General features: G+C 53.2%; 11 protein-coding genes across 11 annotated transcripts; 7 read left to right on the forward strand and 4 right to left on the reverse strand.

Moving 5' to 3' along the window:
• Positions 1 to 717: 717 nt before the first annotated feature.
• COCMIDRAFT_40259 (uncharacterized protein) lies at positions 718 to 1962 on the forward strand (the record flags this gene model as incomplete). Its single annotated transcript, XM_007693713.1, has 2 exons — positions 718 to 1067; positions 1281 to 1962. 2 exons carry the CDS (start codon positions 718 to 720, stop codon positions 1960 to 1962), a joined length of 1032 nt encoding a protein of 343 aa, XP_007691903.1.
• A 349-nt stretch (positions 1963 to 2311) lies between these two features.
• COCMIDRAFT_40260 (uncharacterized protein) lies at positions 2312 to 6664 on the reverse strand (the record flags this gene model as incomplete). The annotated part of the gene is made up of 4 exons (XM_007693714.1): positions 2312 to 3386; positions 3436 to 3960; positions 4011 to 6002; positions 6048 to 6664. The coding sequence occupies 4 exons, from the start codon at positions 6662 to 6664 to the stop codon at positions 2312 to 2314; spliced, it is 4209 nt and encodes a 1402-aa protein (XP_007691904.1).
• Positions 6665 to 6921: 257 nt separating this feature from the next.
• On the forward strand, positions 6922 to 7204 carry COCMIDRAFT_40261 (uncharacterized protein; the record flags this gene model as incomplete). Its single annotated transcript, XM_007693715.1, has 2 exons — positions 6922 to 6978; positions 7028 to 7204. The coding sequence occupies 2 exons, from the start codon at positions 6922 to 6924 to the stop codon at positions 7202 to 7204; spliced, it is 234 nt and encodes a 77-aa protein (XP_007691905.1).
• A 204-nt stretch (positions 7205 to 7408) lies between these two features.
• COCMIDRAFT_105818 (uncharacterized protein) lies at positions 7409 to 8633 on the reverse strand (the record flags this gene model as incomplete). The annotated part of the gene is made up of 2 exons (XM_007693717.1): positions 7409 to 8072; positions 8119 to 8633. 2 exons carry the CDS (start codon positions 8631 to 8633, stop codon positions 7409 to 7411), a joined length of 1179 nt encoding a protein of 392 aa, XP_007691907.1.
• A 1054-nt stretch (positions 8634 to 9687) lies between these two features.
• On the forward strand, positions 9688 to 11269 carry COCMIDRAFT_8726 (uncharacterized protein; the record flags this gene model as incomplete). The annotated part of the gene is made up of 2 exons (XM_007693704.1): positions 9688 to 9870; positions 9935 to 11269. The coding sequence occupies 2 exons, from the start codon at positions 9688 to 9690 to the stop codon at positions 11267 to 11269; spliced, it is 1518 nt and encodes a 505-aa protein (XP_007691894.1).
• Positions 11270 to 11934: 665 nt separating this feature from the next.
• Positions 11935 to 12746, reverse strand: COCMIDRAFT_40264 (uncharacterized protein; the record flags this gene model as incomplete). Its single annotated transcript, XM_007693716.1, has 4 exons — positions 11935 to 12382; positions 12484 to 12555; positions 12619 to 12637; positions 12695 to 12746. 4 exons carry the CDS (start codon positions 12744 to 12746, stop codon positions 11935 to 11937), a joined length of 591 nt encoding a protein of 196 aa, XP_007691906.1.
• A 948-nt stretch (positions 12747 to 13694) lies between these two features.
• On the forward strand, positions 13695 to 14894 carry COCMIDRAFT_105819 (uncharacterized protein; the record flags this gene model as incomplete). The annotated part of the gene is made up of 2 exons (XM_007693718.1): positions 13695 to 13847; positions 13908 to 14894. 2 exons carry the CDS (start codon positions 13695 to 13697, stop codon positions 14892 to 14894), a joined length of 1140 nt encoding a protein of 379 aa, XP_007691908.1.
• A 1198-nt stretch (positions 14895 to 16092) lies between these two features.
• COCMIDRAFT_29668 (uncharacterized protein) lies at positions 16093 to 17480 on the reverse strand (the record flags this gene model as incomplete). Its single annotated transcript, XM_007693709.1, has 3 exons — positions 16093 to 16323; positions 16383 to 17272; positions 17408 to 17480. The coding sequence occupies 3 exons, from the start codon at positions 17478 to 17480 to the stop codon at positions 16093 to 16095; spliced, it is 1194 nt and encodes a 397-aa protein (XP_007691899.1).
• Positions 17481 to 18164: 684 nt separating this feature from the next.
• COCMIDRAFT_8730 (uncharacterized protein) lies at positions 18165 to 18695 on the forward strand (the record flags this gene model as incomplete). The annotated part of the gene is made up of 1 exon (XM_007693705.1): positions 18165 to 18695. The coding sequence occupies one exon, from the start codon at positions 18165 to 18167 to the stop codon at positions 18693 to 18695; it is 531 nt and encodes a 176-aa protein (XP_007691895.1).
• A 26-nt stretch (positions 18696 to 18721) lies between these two features.
• On the forward strand, positions 18722 to 20080 carry COCMIDRAFT_105799 (uncharacterized protein; the record flags this gene model as incomplete). Its single annotated transcript, XM_007693719.1, has 1 exon — positions 18722 to 20080. The coding sequence occupies one exon, from the start codon at positions 18722 to 18724 to the stop codon at positions 20078 to 20080; it is 1359 nt and encodes a 452-aa protein (XP_007691909.1).
• A 1416-nt stretch (positions 20081 to 21496) lies between these two features.
• COCMIDRAFT_105802 (uncharacterized protein) lies at positions 21497 to 22270 on the forward strand (the record flags this gene model as incomplete). Its single annotated transcript, XM_007693720.1, has 1 exon — positions 21497 to 22270. One exon carries the CDS (start codon positions 21497 to 21499, stop codon positions 22268 to 22270), a length of 774 nt encoding a protein of 257 aa, XP_007691910.1.
• Positions 22271 to 22619: the final 349 nt, after the last annotated feature.

Below are 22619 nucleotides of genomic sequence, written 5' to 3' on the forward strand. Positions count from 1 at the left end.
CCCCCCCCCCCCCCCCCAGCAGCGGCGGGAGATCGCGGGAGACTTCTGTTTCGGGAAAATATGTAAGTAGGTGCCGGCTCGGGGATTGAAATTTGGTGGCTTTGGAAGTTAAGATGAAAGGAGTGAGGTTGATATGATAGACTGATAAGGAAATGTACAGGGGGTTTTAAGTAGGATTGTTTTGGTTGTCGGGTTTTCGATATCAAAGTGCCTCTTTATTGGGGGTAGTTTTCTTTGGTTCAGGGGTAAATTTGATGGTTCTCGGTGTTCTGTGTTCCATGCATGTTTGGTGTTTTAGTGGGGACACCTTTTTCTTGAATCGCGTCTTGTGTTAGTTTATCTGTCGGTATTGGAAACCTTGTCCTTGTCTCATTTATCGTTCCTGTCCTTCTGTCTTTCTTTCTTTCTTCCCTTCTTGGGTAGTTGGTTGGATTTTTTGTTTTTGAAGTTCTTGCTCTTTTTTTCGGTGAAAAAATAAGAATTGACGCCGATAACGAGCAAAAGTATCAACACCGTCTTTTGCTTTCTTCTTCGTCTTCTCTCCATTCGGTCCGTTTGGGGTAGGAAATCGCTCGTTGTGTCTGTACTTGACTTGTTTTCAGTTTCGAGATCTGATTACTGTGAAGCGTTGAAGCGGCATTTTGAATTCTGGTGGCACTCTGTTGTTTTTGTGTTGCTGGCTTTGGTCTTACTACCTCGTCTCTCACCCGTTGCGATATGCGCTCCCCAACCTCACCTACACCGCCGTTGCAGCAATCGCAATTATCGTTTTCTTCAATCGCTCAATATGTATTCCTGGCCGGTTTAGCATACGTGCTTGCGGGAGCACCTTTATCATCCTTCCTTAATTCCTCATCATCTGGTTCAGAAAACAGCTACAATGTTAAAGCAAGAGAAGGGAAGGTTGTAGATGTGAGAACATTGGAGAGCCTGGTCATCCCGGAAACCAATTTGTCATGCGCTGAACACCGTTACAAGGGAGTTTACGTGCTGAGCCGGGATCCCTTGGTAATCTACATTGAAGGGTTCTTGGGAGAAGGAGAGGGAAAAGAGGTTGTTGGTCTGAGGTAAGTAACCAAAACGCATTTCCCTTTGCATTTGAAGCAGGACAGGATAGAATCTTCCAAATACGGGTTCCATGCATAGCAATGCTTCAGCCAGCATAAAATGTCGATAAACACACGAGCCTTGCATACAGTGCATATCCTAGCAAACCACGAAAACACCACCCAACACACATTTTTTTTCCCAACCCCAAACTAACATTTCACCTCGTTCAGCACCCCCCTCTTCAAACCCTCTACAATCTGGACCTCCGGCCGCGAATCCCTAAACCCCACTATCCGACTCTCGGAAAAAGCCCCCTTACCACGCTCCGAAACCGTAAAATGCATCGAAGACCGCGCCCGCACCTTCCAGGGCTGGCGCCCAAACACCTTTGTCGAAAAACTCTGGACGCAGCGCTACGGCGCGGGCGGCCACTACACATATCACTACGACTGGAGCACCGCAACCAAGCACAGCGGGCGCGTAAGCAGTTTCATGGTGTACGTCGATGGGCAGTGTGAGGGTGGTGGTACGCATTTCCCGCGCCTTGAGAGGCCGAGTGATAAGAGTTGGTGTCGATTCATTGAGTGCGATGTTCAGGGTGCTTATGGATCGTTGTCTGCGTCTAAGCCTGCTACCGAGGGAAACGACGATGCAGAGAACGAAACTTCTACGGCGAAGATTCCGCAGGATAGAGCGCAGGAAGATCTGGAGAAGGGTGTTATTTTCAAGCCGATTCCGGGGAATGCAGTGTATTGGGAAAATATACGGTCTGATGGGTCGGGATTTGCGGAGAGTTGGCATGCGGGGTTGCCGGTCATCAAGGGGGAGAAGATTGGGCTGAATATTTGGAGTTGGATGGTGGATGGGTATGTGCCGCCGTTGGATCAGGCGCAGCAAGAAAAGACGGGGTAACAAGACGAGGTTAGGAAATGATGAGAAATCTTGGAGGGGGGCCACATGAGAATGCGATGTACAGGAACAAGATGTACTCATTGTTTAGGGCAGACAAATACGCTCTTGCTAAAAGAAGAGAAAAACATTACAAGAAAGATGGGCTTTCCAAGATGACAGACGCAGCAGCAACAATGAATGAAGGAAAATAAATCACTGCAATGGACACTCAGATCGAGTACAACAAACAAACCAAAAAAACAGGGATAATGTCAATCAACCATCTGAAACAATCTATGCACTACACAAAATTATACTACAAGCCTGTAATCTATCCAACAATCTCCTGATTACTTCCATGACAACCGAATTAGCCCAGAACCCTTCCAGCAGTCGCAGCCGTACTTCTGTCTTTAGTCTCAACCTTCCTCAGACCTTTACCCGCAGCAATCTCGCCAAGCAGGGCACCGCGGTCAGGTGCACCAGCTGGGGGTCTCATGCTAGGCATGGGTGGTGGCGGAGGAGCACCACCCAGAGGCGGTGGTGGACCAGGAGGTGGTGGTGGGGCACCGCTTGAAGGCATAGGTGGTGGAGGAGGAATACCTACAGGAGATGATCCTATAGCTGGGCTCTCAGCGCGAGGGCTCTTGTTGTCCATCGAAGACAGAGGGCGTGGGGGCGCCATGGTGCCGAAAAGGATAGAGGCCAGCTGCTTGGCTCCACCTTGTGTAGGCGCTTCGTCATCGTCGGATGAGGAATCATCGGAGTCGACTACAGACCAGTCATCATCATCTTGTCGTCCTAGCCTGCGGGCTGAGGGTGCAGCCGGTTCGTTGAAAGTAGGAATAGTAGACTTGTTGGCATTCTCTTGAGTCAGGCGGTGGAAGGGGTTGGTAGACACTTCGCTTGTAGTGCTAGTTGGGCCAGGCGGAGTAGCAGCGTTATTGTTCTCCTGGTTGGACATGGCCATCTTCTTCAAGAATGGGTTCTTGGTCTCAGTATCGCCCATACCAGGATGCGGGCTGGTTACAGATGACGCAGGCGGGCTGGCAATAGACGATGGCGGCGTGTTGTGGGAAGCCTGCGGCATTGGTGGTGGCTGCGGAGGTTGAGACTCGCGCGGCAACTCCTGGCTAGCGGTAGGCGTGGTATCCTGAGGAGTAATGTTTTGTGGACCTTCGTCATCCGAGGACTGATCGTCGTCAAGTGCCTCTAGCTGCAATTGCAGCTGGCGTTCGCGTTCACGAGCAGCCTCGATCTCGGCACGCTGTGCTGCTAATCGCGCTTCCTTCTCCTTGGCGTCTTTGGAAGCAGCTTCTCTACGTTTCTTCTCTTCAGCCTTCTTCAATTTGCCCTGCTGGACCTGTTGCTCAAGAGCACGGAGTCTGGCTTGAGCGGCTTCCCGTTCACTGGCCAGCTCGCTCTCTTGTCTGCGCTCTTCTTCCCTATTCTTTGTTAGTAAAAGTTGCGAAACATACGTCAGCGTGTACATACTCCATGCGTCTTGTCTCTGCTTCTTGTGCCTCCTGCTGTTCACGGAGAGCCGACTCAGCATCTGATTGCTGTGTGTCATACTGGGAGGCATCGTTCTTGTTCTTGCGTGAGGCTGGCGGCGGCGGTGCTGGCTTCTTGCCACTGCTCTTGACTGGGACTGGTGGCGCTGCTGATTCATCATTGAGACGTCTTTGACGCTCTTCTTCACGGCGTGCATCTTCCTCTTCAGCTTGACGAAGTTTCTCTTCACGTTCTCTCTTCTCACGTTCAGCACGCTGCTGAGGTGTTTCACCAGCCTTGACCGGAGCCTTGATACCCAGGGCAGCCAAACGTTCAGCCATTCGCTGTTCAGCCTGTTGCTTAATAAAGGCGGCTCGTTCCTCTGGTGTCTTGTACGCAGCTCCAGTACGAGGGGCGGACGTCGCCGGACGAGGAATAGGATCAGCGCTAGCAGCAGGGCTCTCATAACGTGATGTTGCTGGGCGAGTATCCGCTGAACGAGACCTATAGTTATCCCTCGATGAGCTGTGATAGGTTAGCAAATACGGTATTAGAATCAACGTTAAAATACTCACTCTTCCTTACGGACACGTGCTGCCCGGCTGCTTCGCTGAAGATCGAAGATAAAGTCTTTAACTTCGTCTTCAACACCTAGAGCTTCCTCCCACCTGCGTCGTTCGTGCTCGCTGGTAGTGTCATGTCCTCCTTCCTTGAGGCTTGACTCAAGTCCCCTAGTGTACTCATTGACGCTGTCTTCAACATCGCGAATCATGCGCTCGTTATTTTCCCTCTCGGCTCTGATGCGCGAGGTCTCCTTCTCCAAGCGCTCTGCGGCGGCACCAGTGTCATCGGTAACCGGTACAGGCTTTCCAGTCAAGGCAGCAGAACGAGCTTGCATCATGGCCTTAGCACGAGCCTTCAATCGGTCGGATTCAGTCACTGCGCCGCCTGGACCAGTGCCCACAATTGCGGATGCAGATCCAGGATGTGCTTTAGCATCTTTGAGTCTGAAAAGCTCAAGTTGGGCATCCGCAATCTCACGCTCTGTTCTACGCACATTAGACGCAAGCTCAGGCAAGCGATCGGTCAAGTTCTGGAGCTGACGCTTGAGCGCGCGGCGCTCTGCATCCGAGTCAGAAGATCTTAAAGATGCCTTTGGATGAGCGTCAATGTCTTCCTGAATCCTACGGATGCGGCGATAAAGATCATCCGCCTCACGGCGATCTCGGCGGTCGAGGGCGTCATCGTCGTCTGCGGCATTCTCATCTCGGGCATCCATTGCATCTAGGAGAATCTGCTTCTCCTTGACAGCCTTTCTAAGCTGATCCAAAGTCATTTCATCAGAACGATCTGAAGCAGGAGATCCCGGTTGGGCAGGAGAAGGTGAACGACCACCGCCACCAATACGATGTCTGGCACTTGATTTGTAACCCACGTTGTCATCATTGTTACGGAAAACAGTGGCATCTTTGCGGCCACCTGCTTGTGGGCTTCCAGCACGGAATGAGTGGGTCTTGAGATAGCTGACACCAGTGCGTTGGGGTTGAAGAAAAGCGCCAGAATTCTTCCTGTCTTCAGCATCCCCACGAAGCAAGTTCTTCATGGCACCAATAGAGTCATTGATGTTGCGTGTTGAAGGTGGAACCAATTCAGGAGGGAGACGAGCAGGAACAGGATAGCCATTGAGCTTGCGGTAGATCAAGTGCATAGCAACAGCAAACTGATCAAGATCAAGGCGACCGCGATCAGCTGAGTCAGCAAGTGTCCAAATGCGCTCCAAGTCAGACTTGGGCAGTCCACTCTGTCCAAAGATCTCAAGAGCCTGTGCTCCGCTAATGTAACCCTTGCCCATGCCGTCCCAAGCGCGGAACGTCTCGTCATACAGCTTCTTCTCGCCCTTTGTGATAGCCCAAGGAATCGTCGCATTGCCAGTCAATCCGGCAGTTGTATGGTTACCACCTTCTCGGCCAGTCTGGGGCATCATCCTTTGAGCCAAGGCCTCGATATTCGGCAGTCCAGTAGCAGGTGTATTCGCAAGACCCCATTGACCAGGCATTCCGGTGGGTTGCGCATTAAGAGGAGCAATACCGGTTGGGTTGGGTGCTAGGTTAGAGCCGAATCCTGTAGGCATAGGAGGCATGGGCGGACGTGGCCCATTGTAACCACCTGGAGATTGTCCAAAGCCGGTAGACTGCGGCTGCATACCAGTTGGCTGTTGTCCAAATCCTGTAGGTTGTGGCTGCATGCCCATGGGCTGCTGCCCAAATCCGGTCGGCTGCGACACCAATGTAGACAGCAATTGGCTGTTCGAAGCCTGTGGTTGCGGTTGCTGGATCGAAGGAGGCTCGTTGATCTTGGGGGCATTGTTCGACGGCGTAGCGCCTCTCGAGGGCGTGTCCGCGACACCGAATGAGATGATGTCTACCATGCTTGATACCTCATTCTTGACGCGTTCAGGCAACGAGTTGGGGAGGTCTTTTCCTGTCAACTTCAGATTGCACAGGTACATGGCGAGCGCGAATTCGGGGAAGAGAAGCTGTCCTGACTTGGTGGTGTCTGAGAGCGTCCTGAATTTGTTAGGATGAAGCAGCTACGGGGCTATACAAACATACCAGATATGCGAGAGAGCGTCTCCCGACAGCTTGGATCGCATCAGCAGGTCTCGCGCCTGGTCTCCTGAAAGAGCTTGCGCGTTTCCCACAGCCGACTTGAACAGCTGTTCAAACTTGGCCTGGTCTTGCGCCGTAATGAACGAGAGTCGAATGTTTGGGATTTTGGTTCCCTTGGCAGGTACAGGCGGTGGCACAGAGGAAGCACCGCTTCCTCGAAACGAATCAGCCATCTGTGCCGACGTCATGCCTGTAGGTTGGGGACGTTGGGGTTGAGCAGGAGGCTGCTGCTGCTGTGGGGGCGCGCCAGTTTGGAAGGGTACCTGCTGGGGAGCCTGTTGCTGCTGGAATTGCTGGGCCTGTTGACCAGGGAAACCGGTATACTGTGGCTGCAATTGCGGCTGCTGTCCAAAGCCCTGCGGCTGACCCGGGAAGCCTGTAAACTGTGGTTGCATTGGACTGCCTCCAAAGCCGGTAGGTTGAGGCATCAACCCGCCCTGGAAGCTTCCGGGTTGCTGGAACTGCTGTTGCTGTTGCTGTTGCTGCTGCTGGCCATACTGAGGCTGCCCGGGTCGGGCACTGTTGCCGCCCCCTAAGTACGAGTTGGACCCAGAGAACATGGTGGGCGACTTGTTTCGCGGGTGAATTAAAGGAACGTTGATGCGCGCATGCGGGGAGGAAATGGGAATACACAAAGGAGTGCGCGAATGCGGGAATAGTGGAAGGTGTAGTGAGGTTGGGTTACGAGTCTGGCTGTGCCGGGTTACCACAAGGTCCACGGGTAGGTTCGCGCTAGTGAGACGCTCCGTCGTCATCCTCAAGCACTGTCGCATTGAGCCCTCTAATAAGCCCAACACCACCCATATCAGTCAACACCATGTCGAGTGCACAAAATGGGGACACTGGATCGCATGCCGAAGCCGATCTTGCGCAGGTAAGGTCTGTGGTAAATACTTGTCTACAGGCCCTAATATCCGTGCAAGGCGTTCAAGGAACTACAGCGAGGGGAGCAGACGGCAGCCGCCCTAGAGGCTCACCTCGATTCCATAGAGAAGAAGATTGAAGCTCTCCTTGCGCAAGCAGAAAAAGCAGAGATGGAGCTGAAAGACAGCAAGGCGGATGACAAGCAGCCATCGAAAGCAGACGAGAACGCCTCATGAAGTCGGCGAAACCTATTGCACAATAACGGCTCACGTACCACTATCAATATCCAACCAAATGATACACGCGCAAACACTACAATAGTTTCACAGTAACCAAGACAAGCTACGAATTCGGCGAGTACGGCGCACACAAAATAGAGGAGAGGCAATGATAGATTCTGAGAGCATCGCTCTTGTATAGGAAGACGGAAGCCTCGGATCTTACAGCCCACCAATAGTTGACGGCTTGGCTCCTGAGCTCTCAGCTTCAAAAACCTTGTCCAAGTGGAATACCCCATTGCTGTCCTTCTCGACCACACCAACCTCGGTGATGATTCCATCAATCAATTCTGCAGGAGTGACGTCGAAAGCCGGGTTCCATACCCCAATACCGTTGGCTGCAATGCTGATCGTCTCAACGACGCCCAGATCGAGCGAGACACCGTCGTGCCTTGGTCCCTTTACAAGTGTCACTTCTTTTCCAGGCCGCTCTTCAATGACGATGTCTGCTCCGGACTTGGTCTTCAAGTCGATTGTCGTTCGTGGTGCGGCTACAAGAAACTTTACCCCATGATGCCTAGCAAGGATGGCGAGTGAGTATGTGCCAATTTTATTGGCTGTGTCGCCATTTGCGGCTACTCGGTCTGCGCCAACCACTATGCCTGCAATGTTCTCGCTCTTGCCCCGCAACCGAAGCAGGGCTGCCGCCATAGAGTCTGTGATGAGAGTGGCCGGTATCTTGTCGTGAACCAGCTCAAATGCTGTCAGTCTAGAGCCTTGGTTGTAGGGGCGAGTCTCTGAACAAAAAGCATGCTTCAGTGAGCCATTGGCATGCAGTGACCGGATCACACCAAGCGCCGTACCATACCCGGCAGTAGCGAGGGATCTGTAGTGTCAGTCGCCTGTACCGACCAAGGGAATCTGGTACACACCCAGTATTGCAATGCGTCATCATGCTGACCGGGCCTGCCTTTCCAGCCTCAGTGTTCTTCACGATCCAGTCTGCGCCGTGCTTTCCGATGCTCTCATTGTCGCTCACATCATCGACAAGCATCTGCTCTGCAGCAGCCACATACGCCTCCCGCACAGCCTCCCCATCTGCTCCTTCCTTTGCCGCAGCATTTTCTGTGATCTTTTGCAACTTGCCAGCGGCATCTGCAAGGTTGACTGCCGTCGGCCGGCTTGTAACCAGATAGTCCAACTTTTCAATGATGAAGACTTTGACTTCTTCGGCAGCCGAAGGGAGCTTCATGTTGGTCAGTTCGACTGCGAGGGCCAGTGCTGCAACAATGGCGATGGCTGGTGCGCCCCGCGTGCGCATGTCCTTGATGGCGTGCCATGCGTCAGTGCTAGAGTAAATGTGATCATACTCTTCAGCATGCGGTAGTTTCAGCTGATCGAGGATTTCGAGCTGACCTCGAGAGTACTTGATTGCCTGGAGCACCATCTTGAATTGCTTGTGTTTGGGTGTGTTGTTCCAGCGACGGAGCAAAAAATTTCAAGATGGTATGTGAGATTAGGTTGCAATTGCCCCAACGTGAGACCCTGGCGCTAGCCCATTGGTGCCACAGACTCCATACAACGGAGGAGTTACTGGTCACGTTTTCGAGGGCAAGGCCGGAGACACTCTGTTTCAACAAGACAGATATGTATGCTTCGGTATTGGTAAACGAGCGCCGTTCACGCATTCCATCCCCGCAGCTCGCCACTCTGTTGAGGGCACTTCGGATGACGGCATGTGACCCGGCGAGACTAGCCACGTGTGGCTGCAGCCGAGGCTGGGCTCAGCCACAAAGACGCTCTATACACTCCATCGGCGATATTGGCCGCAACTTGATTGCTAACCCAATGTAGGGAATGAGGAGAGAGACACAGTCGAGCAGCATCTGCCCAAAGCTTTCAGCGTTGATTACCATGATTTGCGTGGCTCGGGACGGGACATGTCTTATATTCCTGGTGTTCTGGCCATTCATCAGGAGGCGACTCGCTTCCAGCCCTACAAGAGCCGCAAAGCAAATCCAGGGACCGACGCTTGCAAGGAAGAGTGAATTGGTCATGGTAACTGCATGACGACGCCGACACCTCGACTTGACAGCCAAGTCGCACGGTGCCCAAAAAGCTGCCGCCATGTCCCCTTCTCCTGTTTCCGCACACTTTCTACATATTCCAGCCACTTGCTCAACCCGAAACCGTTTGCCGCAAACGTGCTGTTGCCGTCCAATCCTTGACCTATTCGGTAACCACGCCCGCCTTTGGCTAACCCCGATAGGCGGAGAAAAAAGACCCACAGCTTCACTAATACCCGCTACCCCCAACACCACAAGAACAGCTCGTCGCCCATCCAGAGGCATTTCCTGAGCACATGCAAACGCTAGCCAATCGCCTTAGCTGGTCGCGCCTCACAAGACCCTCGTAGTCTGTCCCCGTACCGGAGAAGATACCGCCACGCGCTCGACTGGACCCCGCCCAACTGCGCCGAACTTGTATATCAAATGCCCCTCATGGCACGCTCAAACTCGAGTGTTGGCGTCAGCTCCGCCGTCATGACTTCTCAAGAAGAGCCCATCCAACCTTCGTACCGAGGTTACGGTACTTTCGCTTCGCAGCGACCGGCGCAACGCCAGAGACGTCATTCATGGCACACGCGCCCTTGCATGCAGGAGGCTGAGAATTTCCAGGTCTTGGTATGTACAACATAAGCCACATGCTAAATCACTTTCTTCTAGAAGCGCTAACCACCACTCCCAGCTTCGAAATTTCCTTACTGAACTCAACTGCCGGCTTGACCTTCTCGAAGACTACGGTCACCTCAAATACGACGCTGGTGTCGAATATGCATACAATACGCTCCTTGCTGTTCGCGAATCATGCTCCAAGATCTCGGATGGCGCAATCGAAGCAGGCCGGCGACAGGCTTCGGTTTTCGTCGAGACCCTGGAAGAACGATACAAAGACGCTTTGGAGCGGAAAGAGACACTAGGAGAAAAGGTCTTGGAGGGAATAGTACTCATGGACAACTACCTGACCGAATTCGAGGCACGCGCATTTGCGCTAGGAGATGCATCCATTGGCACGTATGCGCACGAGTTTTACGAAGAAGGTCGGCGGAAAATGGACGAAGGAATCGAAATTGCAAAAGGAGTTGTCGACGGGGGTCTCGACAAGGCGCGACGAGCGCGTGAGAACATTGAACTTCGAGTAGAGCACGCCGTCCAACGAGCGCTTGCCCAAGCCAAAGCCCACGGCCTGATTCAATACGAAGACCTGCCTGAGCCATGGCGAGTCAACCCCCACATCCTCAAGGGCTACCGCTTCCAAGAAGGAAAATGGGCATGCGTCCGATCCATCTTCGGACTCCACAATGAACTCATCAACATCTGGACGCACCTCCTCGGCTTCGTCATGGTCCTCGCCATCGCCTTCTACTTTTACCCCTCAAGCGCCAACTTCAGCATGTCGACAAAAGCCGACATCTTCATAGCCGCAGTCTTCTTCTTCGCAGCATGCAAGTGCCTAGCCTGCTCCACCATCTGGCACACGATGAACAGCATCTCGCACCAAACACTCCTCGAGCGCTTCGCCTGCGTCGACTACACGGGCATCTCACTCCTCGTCGCCGCCTCAATCATGACGACAGAATACGCCGCTTTCTACTGCGAACCCGTCTCCCGCTGGTCCTACATGTGCATCACTGCGCTCCTCGGCGTCGGCGGCGTCATCCTCCCCTGGCACCCGACCTTTAACCGCGCAGACATGGCCTGGCTCCGCGTCGTCTTCTATTGCTCCCTTGCCCTCACGGGTTTCTTGCCCTTTGGCCAACTCGCTTACACACGCGGTGTAGCGTGGGCTCAGTACTTTTACGCGCCCATTACCAAGAGTCTGCTCGTGTACGTTACTGGCGCTTGTCTGTACGCTAGCAAGACGCCTGAACGCTTTTTCCCGGGCCTCTTTGATTACATTGGTTGCTCGCATAACATCTGGCATGTTGCTGTGCTGGGGGGTATTGTCTTCCATTACATGGCTATGCAGACTATGTTTACTCAGGCGCTTACTAGGGCGCAGACGAGCTGCTCGGTGTATTGAGTAAGACTTTTTTTTCTTCTTTTCTCTCTTTGTTGTCCTTTTCTCTCTCTCTCTAGGGACATGGGTTTTCCCTTCTTCTCCTTTGTCCGTCATTCTTATCCTCGCCCTATTTGGAGCGTTCGGCATTGTTGAGCGAGTGTGTTGCATTTGCACAAGACGGGTGGTCTATAGGCTCTTTTTTTTTGTGGTCGAGACGGAAGAATTGGGTTTGGTGGGTGGAAGATGAGGCAGTACAGGTATTTGCCTGCTGAGGTTGGTGGTGGTGATGGTGGAGGTTGATGTTCGAAGGTTGACGTTGCCTATATTCTACCTGAATGAATATCATTCGTTTGATATTACATATATGGTTACTTGCATCTATGTGAAGCGTCTTTTTTCTATATTCAATCTTGTTGTGTCATCTGTCTTTAGTTCGTAGCACCAATGTGGTAGAATATGAACACTGTATTCGCCAATCACCCTACGAGTACGTATACAGCAGACAGACAGAACTTGTTCGACAAGGCTCGACGACGACCCTCCTTCCTATCATATTTGTTTACATACAATCCTTCTGATGTTTCAAAATCCAATTCCTGAACGCCTTGCGCTATGCATAGAACCCCAAGCCTCCCTAAATAACTTTTTTCCATATCCTTTCACATCTTGAAATCGATTCATAGACCTCAATGGCTATCGGGCACATCGGGCAACCTCTCAATAACATATTTGCCCTTCGCCACACTAACAATCGGTACACCGGGAATCTTCCTTATTCTCCTCTTAAGATCCCTATCATTCGTCGCAACAAGATAAATCCTATGCTTCTGCACGCGATCGACAATGCAGTCATCGGCATACGTTCCCTTGTGGTCGCACTTGAGGCGCTGCCAGCGCTCGTCACGGGCAATGCGTAGGGCAATGCGGTATTTGGGGCCGAGTTTCTCCAGCTCGGCCATGACGCACGTGGTGATGATGGGTGTGGCTTTGGCGTAGAGCAGGTCCATGAGGGCTTTATCCAGCTCGAGCTTGGCGTGGACGGTGTGGGAGAGGAAGTTGGTGTCTACGAGAACGGAGTAGGGAGGGCCGAGGGCGGTGTTGGCTTGGAAGAAGAGGGCCGAGGAGACTTGTGGACTGAGAGGTGAGTGTGTAAGCTGTGGGTCTACAAGAGAATCTTTATAGAGATAGCAGGGTTTCCCGCCAATGTCCTTGCGTGATGAGGAGTGTAGACGTACATTTCGCGCTTCGCTTTATTCTCTTCTTCCTTCTTCTTGGCTTCTATTTCACCAGCCATCTGGTTCTTCTTTCTGCAGCGTAGTGGTTAGTGCATGTGTGGCGGGGGAGGAGTGGCGGAGCGCCTTGTCGCATACAATCTTGCATCGCGTTGACCTTGGAGATTATTAGAACAAGCCCAGTTTACTTTTCGCGGGGTCAGACAGAGCATACCGACGATTCTTTTGGTGGTCGCAAACTTGCGAGTCTTCTTTGCGACACCCATGATTGCGCCGGGTGGATGTGTACGGGGGAGGGCGGCTCAAAATGCGCACAGCTTGTGTATGAATTCTTGAGTTATATGGATTGTTGTCTTCAGCTGCCGATAACAGTACCGTCAGCGTGGGGTGCAGGGCGTGTGTATGGTGTCGTGGTGGTGCTCGCAGATGGCTGCCACTAGCGCGATTCCTGACTTTTTGATGCCAAGACATGGGGCTGTCGGAATGGCTCGGAACTATCGGAACCACGGCCAATGAAAACACAGCATGGCACCGATTCAAGTCGCACTTGCCCTAAGCCTTATAGAGCGTTGCACAGGAAGGCGCGGGCAGGCAAATCACGCAGTCTGCAGGGCCCAGAATAGAATCGCCGTTCCTGGGCTTTGGCGTCGCCCGTCACCACGCCCTGCATACCGTTGTTTTTTGCCCGCATCCCTGAGCCAGCAACCAGCCCAAGGCAACGTCAACACCGTGCGGCGTGGCCAAAACACTGCAAACCCCTCGTCGCATTTGCATTCACGGCTGCATGGTTGGGTGAAACACTGCGATCAATCTCCCTCGCCCCCATCGCTGCCGTGTGTGCATTTCAGTCGCTCGGCTACGCTTCAAACATCACGCGAATCAGGCGCTCAGACGGTCTATTGCCCCCGCGGGTCCTGTGGACTCCGCCCGCCCCTGGTCACGAACCCCGTATTCCAACCCACTCTGCTACCAACCTGTGCTCACACTCTCTTCCTGGTGCCCTCCGTCTCACCCCGTCACTCGTTTTCGGCGCTTCTCATTCCTAATCGATACCACCTGTAACCTGTCCATCTTTCGTCATCCACTACCTCCCGAAACTCTGCTTTGACTACCATACACTCTGTCGATCCACGAACAGGGCCTCCTGAACCTTTTCCAGCCCTTCTACGCAGCTGCGGGTCATCACTGTACCCGTTGTACGACATTGCGCCGCCATGCGTCCCTCAACAGGCATCATAGGCCTGCTGCTCATAGCCGCTCCGACTGTGCTTGCTCAGGGCAACAACGCACCTAACGCACCCAACGCGCCCAACGCACCCGCCGATGGGACAACCACGACGCAACCAAGTAATACTGCTGCAACGACAGTACCTACGGAACGGCCCACAGAGGCTACAACAACGACAGCCAATGACCGGACTACACAGACGACCGCGAACACACAAACCGCTACTTCCGCGACTACCGAGGCGGCGTCAACAACGCAAACCGAAACAGGATCGAGAAGTGTCTTCAATCTTGCCGGAGCTCCCACACTTGCCGGTGTTGGTGTTCCTATCCCCAAGATCCCAGACACGTCCGGGGCAGCGTTTATGCAGAAATCGAATCTCCCTGATGGAACGGTTTTCATCTGTGTCGGTGCTATTCTCGCCTTTTTTGGCGCTGCTTTGATGGCATGGCGTGGCCTTGTTGCCTGGTCACTACATCGCTCCGTCAAGCGTGCAGCACTGAGCCAAAACATGACTGATGTCAAGTCCATGGGAGCCATGCCTCCTAACAAGCGGGGGATGTACAACGTTGTAGGTGCAAACTCTACCATGTCTCTGGATCGCTTAAATGCCGCACCAATTGGCAAGTCCGCAAAGCCCTTTGCGGGCCCTCCCACCAGTTCATCCCAGAGGCCTGTGTCTACTCTCTTCTTCTCTCCTACTGCTGGTGGCGCCGCTGGAATACGGGATTCAGTAGCCAACCGCTCTTCGGCCTACCTTCCTGCCGGATACTATGCCTCTGGCACCTCAGCGCCTGCTTCCGGATCACCTCAAATGCACGTAGGCGGCCAAAACTTCAACAACCTGTCTGCACAGTCTCTTTCAACCCCAGGAAACCGCTTCAGCGCAAGATCTGGCACTTCGCCTCCAGAGTCACCCTCATTGCCGCCTTCTCGCGGAGGATACCCACGTGCACCTCCATCCCGGGAAAGCCTCTCCGTGTACAAGCGCAGCAGCGTTGCTACCCTCACCACTCCTGGAAACACACGGAGCGGTGTCTTTGGCCAAGACAACAACCCCAGCCAGTTATCCCTCAACGTACCAGGAGGCACAAACGTCCCTGGTGGCCGCACCCCCAGCGGCTACCTCGAAGACTTGTTTGAACACCATGGCACTAACGGCAACAACGGAGCCGAACGATTCTAGCGGGATCTCGAGCAGCAGCCGACGAGGCATCGCGTGCCCAGTGACAGCATCACAGTGCTGCCCCGCCGTTCGTCGAGCGTGTACCGTCTTGCCTCTGTGGCACGCATAGAGCAACTGAGGCCTTGGTTTTCTTTATCAACATCGTCAATGTGGGAGTATTATCGTCTTCGATAGAGAACAGAAGAAAAAGAAGAGAGAGAGAGAAAGAAAAGGAACGGAGCGGGCGGGGTGTGTGGCGTGTGTGTGTTGAGTTTAAGAGAGTGTGAGAAGCAGGGTTCGGAAGAAAAAAAGGGAGCAAGAAAACACGCCCACATTGTAACCGCTTCGCGTTCTCGTCCTTTTTCGTTGGCCCTTGTTGAGGGGTGGCGCTTATTAACGTCGTACTTTGATCGCGCGTGCATATCCCCGTTATCGTGTTTTTTTACCCCGGGTGGTTAGACATGGAAAGGGGTCCTTGTTCCTGTTCCCTGTCTGTTCCCCCAGCTCTCCCCCCGCCCCCCCGTTTGTGATACCTTGTACCAATTTGTTGCTTCGTTTCTTTTTCAACCCTTTTCTTCATCTCTATTTGCTTTTTGGGATCCCTACCCCAGTCCGCTCATGCTGTGTTACACTGCACCCCCTCGATGTAATGCATACAAAGTGTAATGGTTGGGACGTTGGTACTGTAGCCGTACCCGATCGGGGTGCCGATTAGGCAGACATGGGGTGATTGCCTTTTTTTTACTTATATCTTTTTATTATTATGCATCTACATTCTTTGGGTAGTGGTTGTGTTTTCCTGTTGGGAGGTTGAGAAGTGAGCTAGTTGTGTTGAGGAGCGTTGGAGGCGGTAGGGGAGAAAAGAGAGGAGAGCCATGGACGTTGTACTACGTTCTTGGCATTACGGTGAGTAATAAAATGGAACAGTAACGATAGCCAAGAAGAAAAATTGAACTGGGAAGAAGAATCGGCAAAGACGTTTGATGCGGTTGGACAAGAAATAATCAGAGTATTTGAGGAAAATTTTGAGTTACGAAGCACATTGTTTATCTAGTCTATCACTCATGTTGTACATGCAACTTTGCCAAATTCCAGATGCCTGTACACGCGCCTGCACCCCTTTTTTGTCTACCGACCCATCATGCATGCGTAGATCTCTACATGTTTTTGGAAACCCATCACATGCAAAGTAGTATTGGATGTGCAAGAATGCAAGTGACTACCTTGCCCTCTTGGCCATAGCTTTACGCTTCCTTGCCTCGCCGTTGAGGTTGGGCGCCGTGGCATTCTGGATAGCAGCTTCATCTTCAGGAAGGTCAGATGAGTCGAGGAGGGGCTCGTCAAGGAGTTCCTTCTTGCCCAGGACACGTCCGACAGACTGGTTGTAGGCGAACTTGGGGAGCTTGAAGAGGAGGGTGTCGTAGATGGTGGGCTTGGGTTCCTCGTTGGGCTGGGATATCGTTAGTCTACACATGTACTATTAATTCAAGGGGAGAGGTGTGCATATACATCAATGAGGAATTCACCCTTTTGGCCATCCTCAGTCTCGTGTTCCAAGAAGACATTGCCGACAGAGTCGACGACGAGAATCTTGCCGTTTTCGGCCACGATGCGCTTCTTGGCTCCTTGGGGACCGGAAACAACCTCTGGCTCGACAGGAGCGCTGACGCCTTCGGTGCGTGCCTTTCTCACAGCTTGGACCTTCTTGGGCTTGCGGGCGTCTTTCTCCATGGCACGTCGCTCACGACGGTTCCTGGGGATTTGCTCATCAGGGGTGTCGTCAGGCGAGTCAGTTTCGAATTGCTGGGCATTGACGGCGGGGGGAGTGTCGTCGATGCCTGGAATACCCTGGAGGCCACTCTCGTCGCCCCACGCAGTCTTGCGTGCTTGTCGGATATACCTCTCAGCAAACTCCCTGCGGCGCTTCCATCCCATAACAAGGGCGAAGTAGTGGAATCCACCACCAAAGACGGTAAGAAGACCCACAATGACAGAACCAAGGCCAGGGCGGAAGCGATCGTAGTAGTATCCGGAGCCCTTCCATGCAGGGAAACCGTTCCTCAAGAAATGATCGTAGCGTTCACGTTCGGGGCCCTGAAGCATCTTGGCAACAACCGACAGCCTCTGGTAGGCGGCCGTGACCTTTTGCACATGAGCCTCTATTTCCCTGTTTGATGGCTGCTTGCCGACAGAGGTTCCCTTCTTCTTGTTCTTCTTCGCATAGTTGGCAACGAATGTCTGACGGGCCTTGTCAGGGTGGAGGTCGCGCGACTTCTTGCGGAAGGCTTTGGTCAATTGGTCCTGCGACGCGTTGGGCTTGACACCGAGGAGATCGTAAAAGGTAACATTTTGGCCCTCGATTTTGGCAACTTCATCACGGAGGCGGAAGATTTCATGGTCTGGCGTCAGCTGTCAGCAAATAGCTTATAAGTTGTTGCAACTGGCTGCACCCATGCGCCTCGTCGCAAATCTGGCCCGAAGCAGGCAATTGAACGCAGGCACAGCTGGATTGACAGAATTAGAAATCCACTCACCTTCTTTAGTCCAGGCAGCGGCGAATGCAGCGAAGATGCACAGCACCAGTGCAAGCACCGCGTGGGATTTCATGGCTGGGGGAGGTTGTGGTGGAACTGCTCGCAGGCGATAGGGAGCAGATGTTCAATAGTCGTGCGGTGAGACCGCTGGGAGAAGGGAACGTGGCCCAATGGCTCTAGGCCTGTAATAAATGAGACAGCGGCGTTGCAGCTCGCTGCAAGGGGATAAATATGCGCTCACTTGTTAGCACTACTCTTGAGATTTCCGCAAAAGTCAAGGTGGCCTCCCATGCTCCAATGAAACCCGCCCATCTCAGAACCGACTAAGGGGGCTGACGGCTCGCTCGGTGGCTTGGGTGAGGGCAGCACGACCCTGAGCCACGGGATTCGCGGCAGGGGCAGGGACAGCCAACAAAAGTTGCCATATCGGCGACGACACCCATTCCACTTCCTTCTACACAGTACACCACACTCTCTTCTCTTCATCCGCCTCTACGCCGGCCGCGTCACCTTCCCCAGCCTCGCGCGACTAATTCTCATCCCGTAAGGCAGCCATTTACTACATTAATTGCCCCTCCTCCCCTTGCACTGAGGACACATCTCCAACCCGTTCTTCTCTTCCCATATCGCCAGCAGCTGACCACGGTTTCGCCTGTAGATTACCAAGCCCAGCAATAGGCCCTTTTTCACTTCCGACGACTATTTTCAGACACCACCACCCACCTTCCACCCACCTCACAACTATACACCCTCCACCATGTCGCGTTTCAGCATTCCCATCGATGCGCTAACCTCGCGGATGAACTTTGGCGGTCGCTTTGACAGCCTGCGCTCCACGTCGGTCTCGTCGCGCTTCGCCAATTTGCGACCCATTAGCGAGTTTTTCGATGTCAAGCGCATGTCCAAGCCCGCCAACTTTGGCGAAGTTCAGAGCAGAGTCAACTACAACTTGGGCTACTTCTCAAGCAACTATGCCGCTGTCTTCGTCATGCTCAGTATATACAGTTTGCTCACCAACTTGATGCTCCTTTTTGTCATCTGTCTGGTTGTCGGAGGCATGTACGGTATCGGCAAGCTCGAGGGCAATGATCTCGAACTTGGCAGCTGGCGCGCAACCACTTCTCAACTATACACCACGCTGTTCGTTATTGCAATTCCTCTCGGTCTCTGGGCCTCACCCTTCACCACTGTTCTCTGGCTCATCGGAGCGACTGGTGTGACTGTCGTGGGCCACGCCGCATTCATGGACAAGCCAATCGAGTCAGCTTTTTCCGAGGAGGCGGTCTAGGTGGTCGGCCGCGAACTCCTTACACTATGCCCCACTGGGGAAGACCACCAGGGGGCTCGTCGGGTGTGGGGAGATACTTTGAGGGGGTGGACGACGTGCATAGATTTCAAGAATTGTCAAGCGATGATGAGAATGGTGGTGTTACAATAGACGGGGCGTTTGAACCGGCATTGAGTGGCAAGAAGATTGATCCAGATGAGCTATACTTTAATGATATGGATATTAGAGCGTGGGAGAGGAGGACATCAGCTTTAGCGGAACCTACGCACGGGCCTGTGCATGGTTATCGAGGTTATCATGAAGAGTACTTTGGCGGACCGGGCGAAACGATCAACCCGGCCGAAGTGGAAGAGATGCTTTTTCGGCGGGTACTTGACAAGATCCGCGTAGCCAGGGCAGCAGGGAATACAGATGTTTCACTCAGTGCGGAAGAACTCGACGCATATCAATCACGACTCTATGGTGCACGAGCCCCTGCGGTACGTCCCGAGCCGCAGCCTCGACCTGGCAGTGCTTCGTCACCCAACGATACCGCTAGTGTTTTGAGCTACGATGCGACTGGGAAGCATGATGCTTTGTCACGTTCAAAGAAGAGCCAGCAGCGAACGTCGATGCTCGGCTCCAAGTCCAAGAAGGAAAAGCGGCCAAGTGCGCACAAACGTACGTCGACTGCATCCACGACAGAAAGTCATGCGATGCCGCCAGGCTTCGTTGTGCCTGGTCCAGACGGACAACCTACTTATGCACCGATTAATGCATATGAAGGCAGTCTGGTCCGTGGGCAAGGACCTGTGCATCCAGCATCCCGTTCGGCGTCTGATAACGGTCGCCACGTAGCAATGCCTCTGCACCGCGCTCCTTCCATCAATATGCTAGGCTCGTTTCCGGAATCGGTTTATGACTTTCAGCCTGAATCGCCTCCGGTTCTAGACAATCAGACATCATATCGACAGGCGGCCTACGAAGCTGATGTGCCAGCTGACGCCCACGCTAGATCATCGTCTATCCAGTCTGCCCGCCTTGTGCCGTTTCCTGTGGAGCCGTACCAGTATCACAATTTTAGCCCAACTTCGTCTTCATCGCCAACTTCGCCTCAACCGCAATACACTCGAAGTCTCAGCTCGGTGGTTTCGGAGGCCAGTTATGCAACGGTTCCACGGCGTGTCCCCCCGGCTCCTCCTCTAGCACCTGCACCTGTACCGGTACGGCGAGTGGCGGATGTTGTTGTCAATCAGGACGGACGCAGCGATGTAGTAAATCCGGGCACTCAGCCTTCTAGCTCTGCGACTGCTGTGCAAGTCCAAGGAAAGACAAAGGACAGTGGTAGTGGGCACGGAGGTGAGCGACGGCGCAAGGGAGGTAAAAGTAGTAAGAAGAAAGGCTGAGAGTGTGATGATGTTGTGCTGTTACCTCGTCACGAGTCGAATCTTGATTCTCGACAGCTTCCCGATGTGGCGTGTTGGATTCAACTATCCAGTATCTTTGTGAGCATTGGATGACAGCAGACTGGAGTCAGACATAGCCACGTATGTAGTGGGCCCTTTGTAGTCGTGGTGTCCAAGTAACTCTATCTTTTAATTTTCTCCACTACTTGTGTGCTGTCCCGAACAGTCATCCGATTTGAGCGTGCAAACGGCACCAGGGCCGTCTCAAGAGGGCAAAGACAGTATGCAAGAAGGCGTCCATGTACTGGATCGAGGCCCCTGCACGACTTGTTGAATCGCATGTTGCGTATGCTGCATCTGCAACGGTTGGTCTCGAACGTCTGTCTTGCATTTCTGACCCATTCGTGGCACAGGGATGGTGAGCGCGGGCCTGCACAAGCAAAGGATGCACAACGGCGAGGTTTCTTCTTCCCACTGCCATGCGAGGATTTTTTTTCTGTCTTGCCGGTTGTAATCAGGGAAGTGGGACGGACACTCTGGCAGCGTCTTTCTTGTCGTGTACTACTCCATACACTGGCTGTCTAGCGGGTCGTGCATAAGGGTTCACGCACAACATCGCACACGTGCATGTGCACAAGTAGGCCAGATGGCTTCGGCACAAGTCGCCAGCCGGCCCAGTTGGGGGTACCGGGCGGCAACGTACCTGCAGGGATGAACAGTAACGTGAGGCCAAAGAGGCCCCAAGTCAGCAAAGAGCGGTCAGTTAGTCTCTCCAAGCGTGCTGCGAGTCTGCGACGATCATTCCTCCGCTCCACAAGTTCGCGCGCATATCTTTCACCAGCCCGAGCTGTCACCCGTCATCTCGACCAGCCAATTCGTTACCCCAACCGTGCGAACAAGACTGTATTTATGGTCCCTTTGCCGCGTTGACGTGGTCCTTGTCAAGCCATTCACTTCTCCACCTTCTGCGCACGGCCACGCATCTGGTGCCATAGCTTTGTTTGGGCGACGATACATACATATAGGGCTGTCACCGATTGTTCTTGTCTGCTCGCCTCGTAAAAAAACGGGGCTAGCTAGCTAAGCCGAACCGACCGCCTAAGAGCCCGACATCAGATTGGGCAACAGAAACGAGGCAAAGAAGAAAAGGCCAGTACAAACAACAGAGAAAGAGACCGACAGGATTGATTGAAGCCCAAAAGAGACCCACTTTCTTCACCGGCATTACCGCTGTCTTTTGAAACAAGGCCGCCGTCTAAAGGCTTTTAGTGAATATCTTGCGCTGGCCAACCCGCAACTCTGACAGCAACAACAACCACCAATATCAAAAACAGTCATACTTGCAGTTGTTTCACAAAAGGCATCGCCACATCTGGGCCAATCCGTCCCATCACAATCGGTCACTACTGCACCTGAATGCGCTGGGCCGACAATTACACTTTACAGCACCGCATTCCGCCTTCGGTTGCTCGCGCGCACGCCTCTACTAAACAAGGTCCCGCATCCACAAAAGGCGCTTTGCCACTCACTGCCTGTCTCCGACCAAAACCAATCCTCCTTCTTCCTGCACCTGCATCCTCATCCTCATCCTCGAATACTCCCATCTTGACCCCGGGTTCCAACAATTCCAAGCACCCACGCGCCACCACCATGGGCAGCAGCTGGAACCCCTTTTCCGTGTCGCCCAACCGGCGCTCGTCGTCCTACCGCCCGGGCTATGCCTCCTCGTCGTACTCGTCGTCGTCGCGCCACCACAGCTCGACATCGCGATACAAGCGCTCACCCCGCGACAACTACATGCAGCACCTGTACAAGAAGCTACAGCACTTCCTGCGCGAAATCTGGCGCTATGCCCAGCGCCACCCTTACAAAGTCTTCTTCATGATCATCATGCCCCTCGTCTCCGGCGGCGTGCTACACAAGCTCGCCCGCCAATTCGGCGTCAATCTCCCCCAAGCGGGCAACAACAACCCCCAGCACCGCGGTAGCTCCGCCGGCGGATACTACGGCAGCCAAGGCTACGGCCGCGACACATATACCTCTTCTTCCTCCTCCCGACGGAGCGCCCCCGCTCCTGCCAACGGCGGCGGCGGCATGATGGCCAGCCTGCAAAACATAGACATGGACAAGGTGGCTGGCGGCATCGGCGGCCTGGCAACCATAGCGAGTATGGCGTCTAAATTCGTCTAAAATAGACGTTTTTTTCTTTTCCAGCAGGAGATGAAGGGTTAACCAATTTTTTTCTTCTCAATCTAGGAACCGCAGAGAATATCTTTACCATTGCCAGAGTCGTTGGCAGCTTGTCGAGGGGTGATATGGGCTCGTTTTGACCTAAACGAGGAAGAGCTAGGGAGAATGCTGCGAAAGAGATGGATGGGGGTGTTGGGAAGGATAAAAAGAGCACGGGAAAGAGATTTGGGGGGGATTATACGTATACGTGTGTTGTACGACTTTATGACGGATTACGATTTGGAAAGTTTTGTATTTTGGTTGGATCTATCTAGATTCATATTTTCCTTGGTTCTACTTCCTGTTTCTT

This window comes from Bipolaris oryzae (genome assembly GCF_000523455.1).
Source record: "Bipolaris oryzae ATCC 44560 unplaced genomic scaffold scaffold_178, whole genome shotgun sequence".
NCBI lineage: Eukaryota > Fungi > Ascomycota > Dothideomycetes > Pleosporales > Pleosporaceae > Bipolaris > Bipolaris oryzae.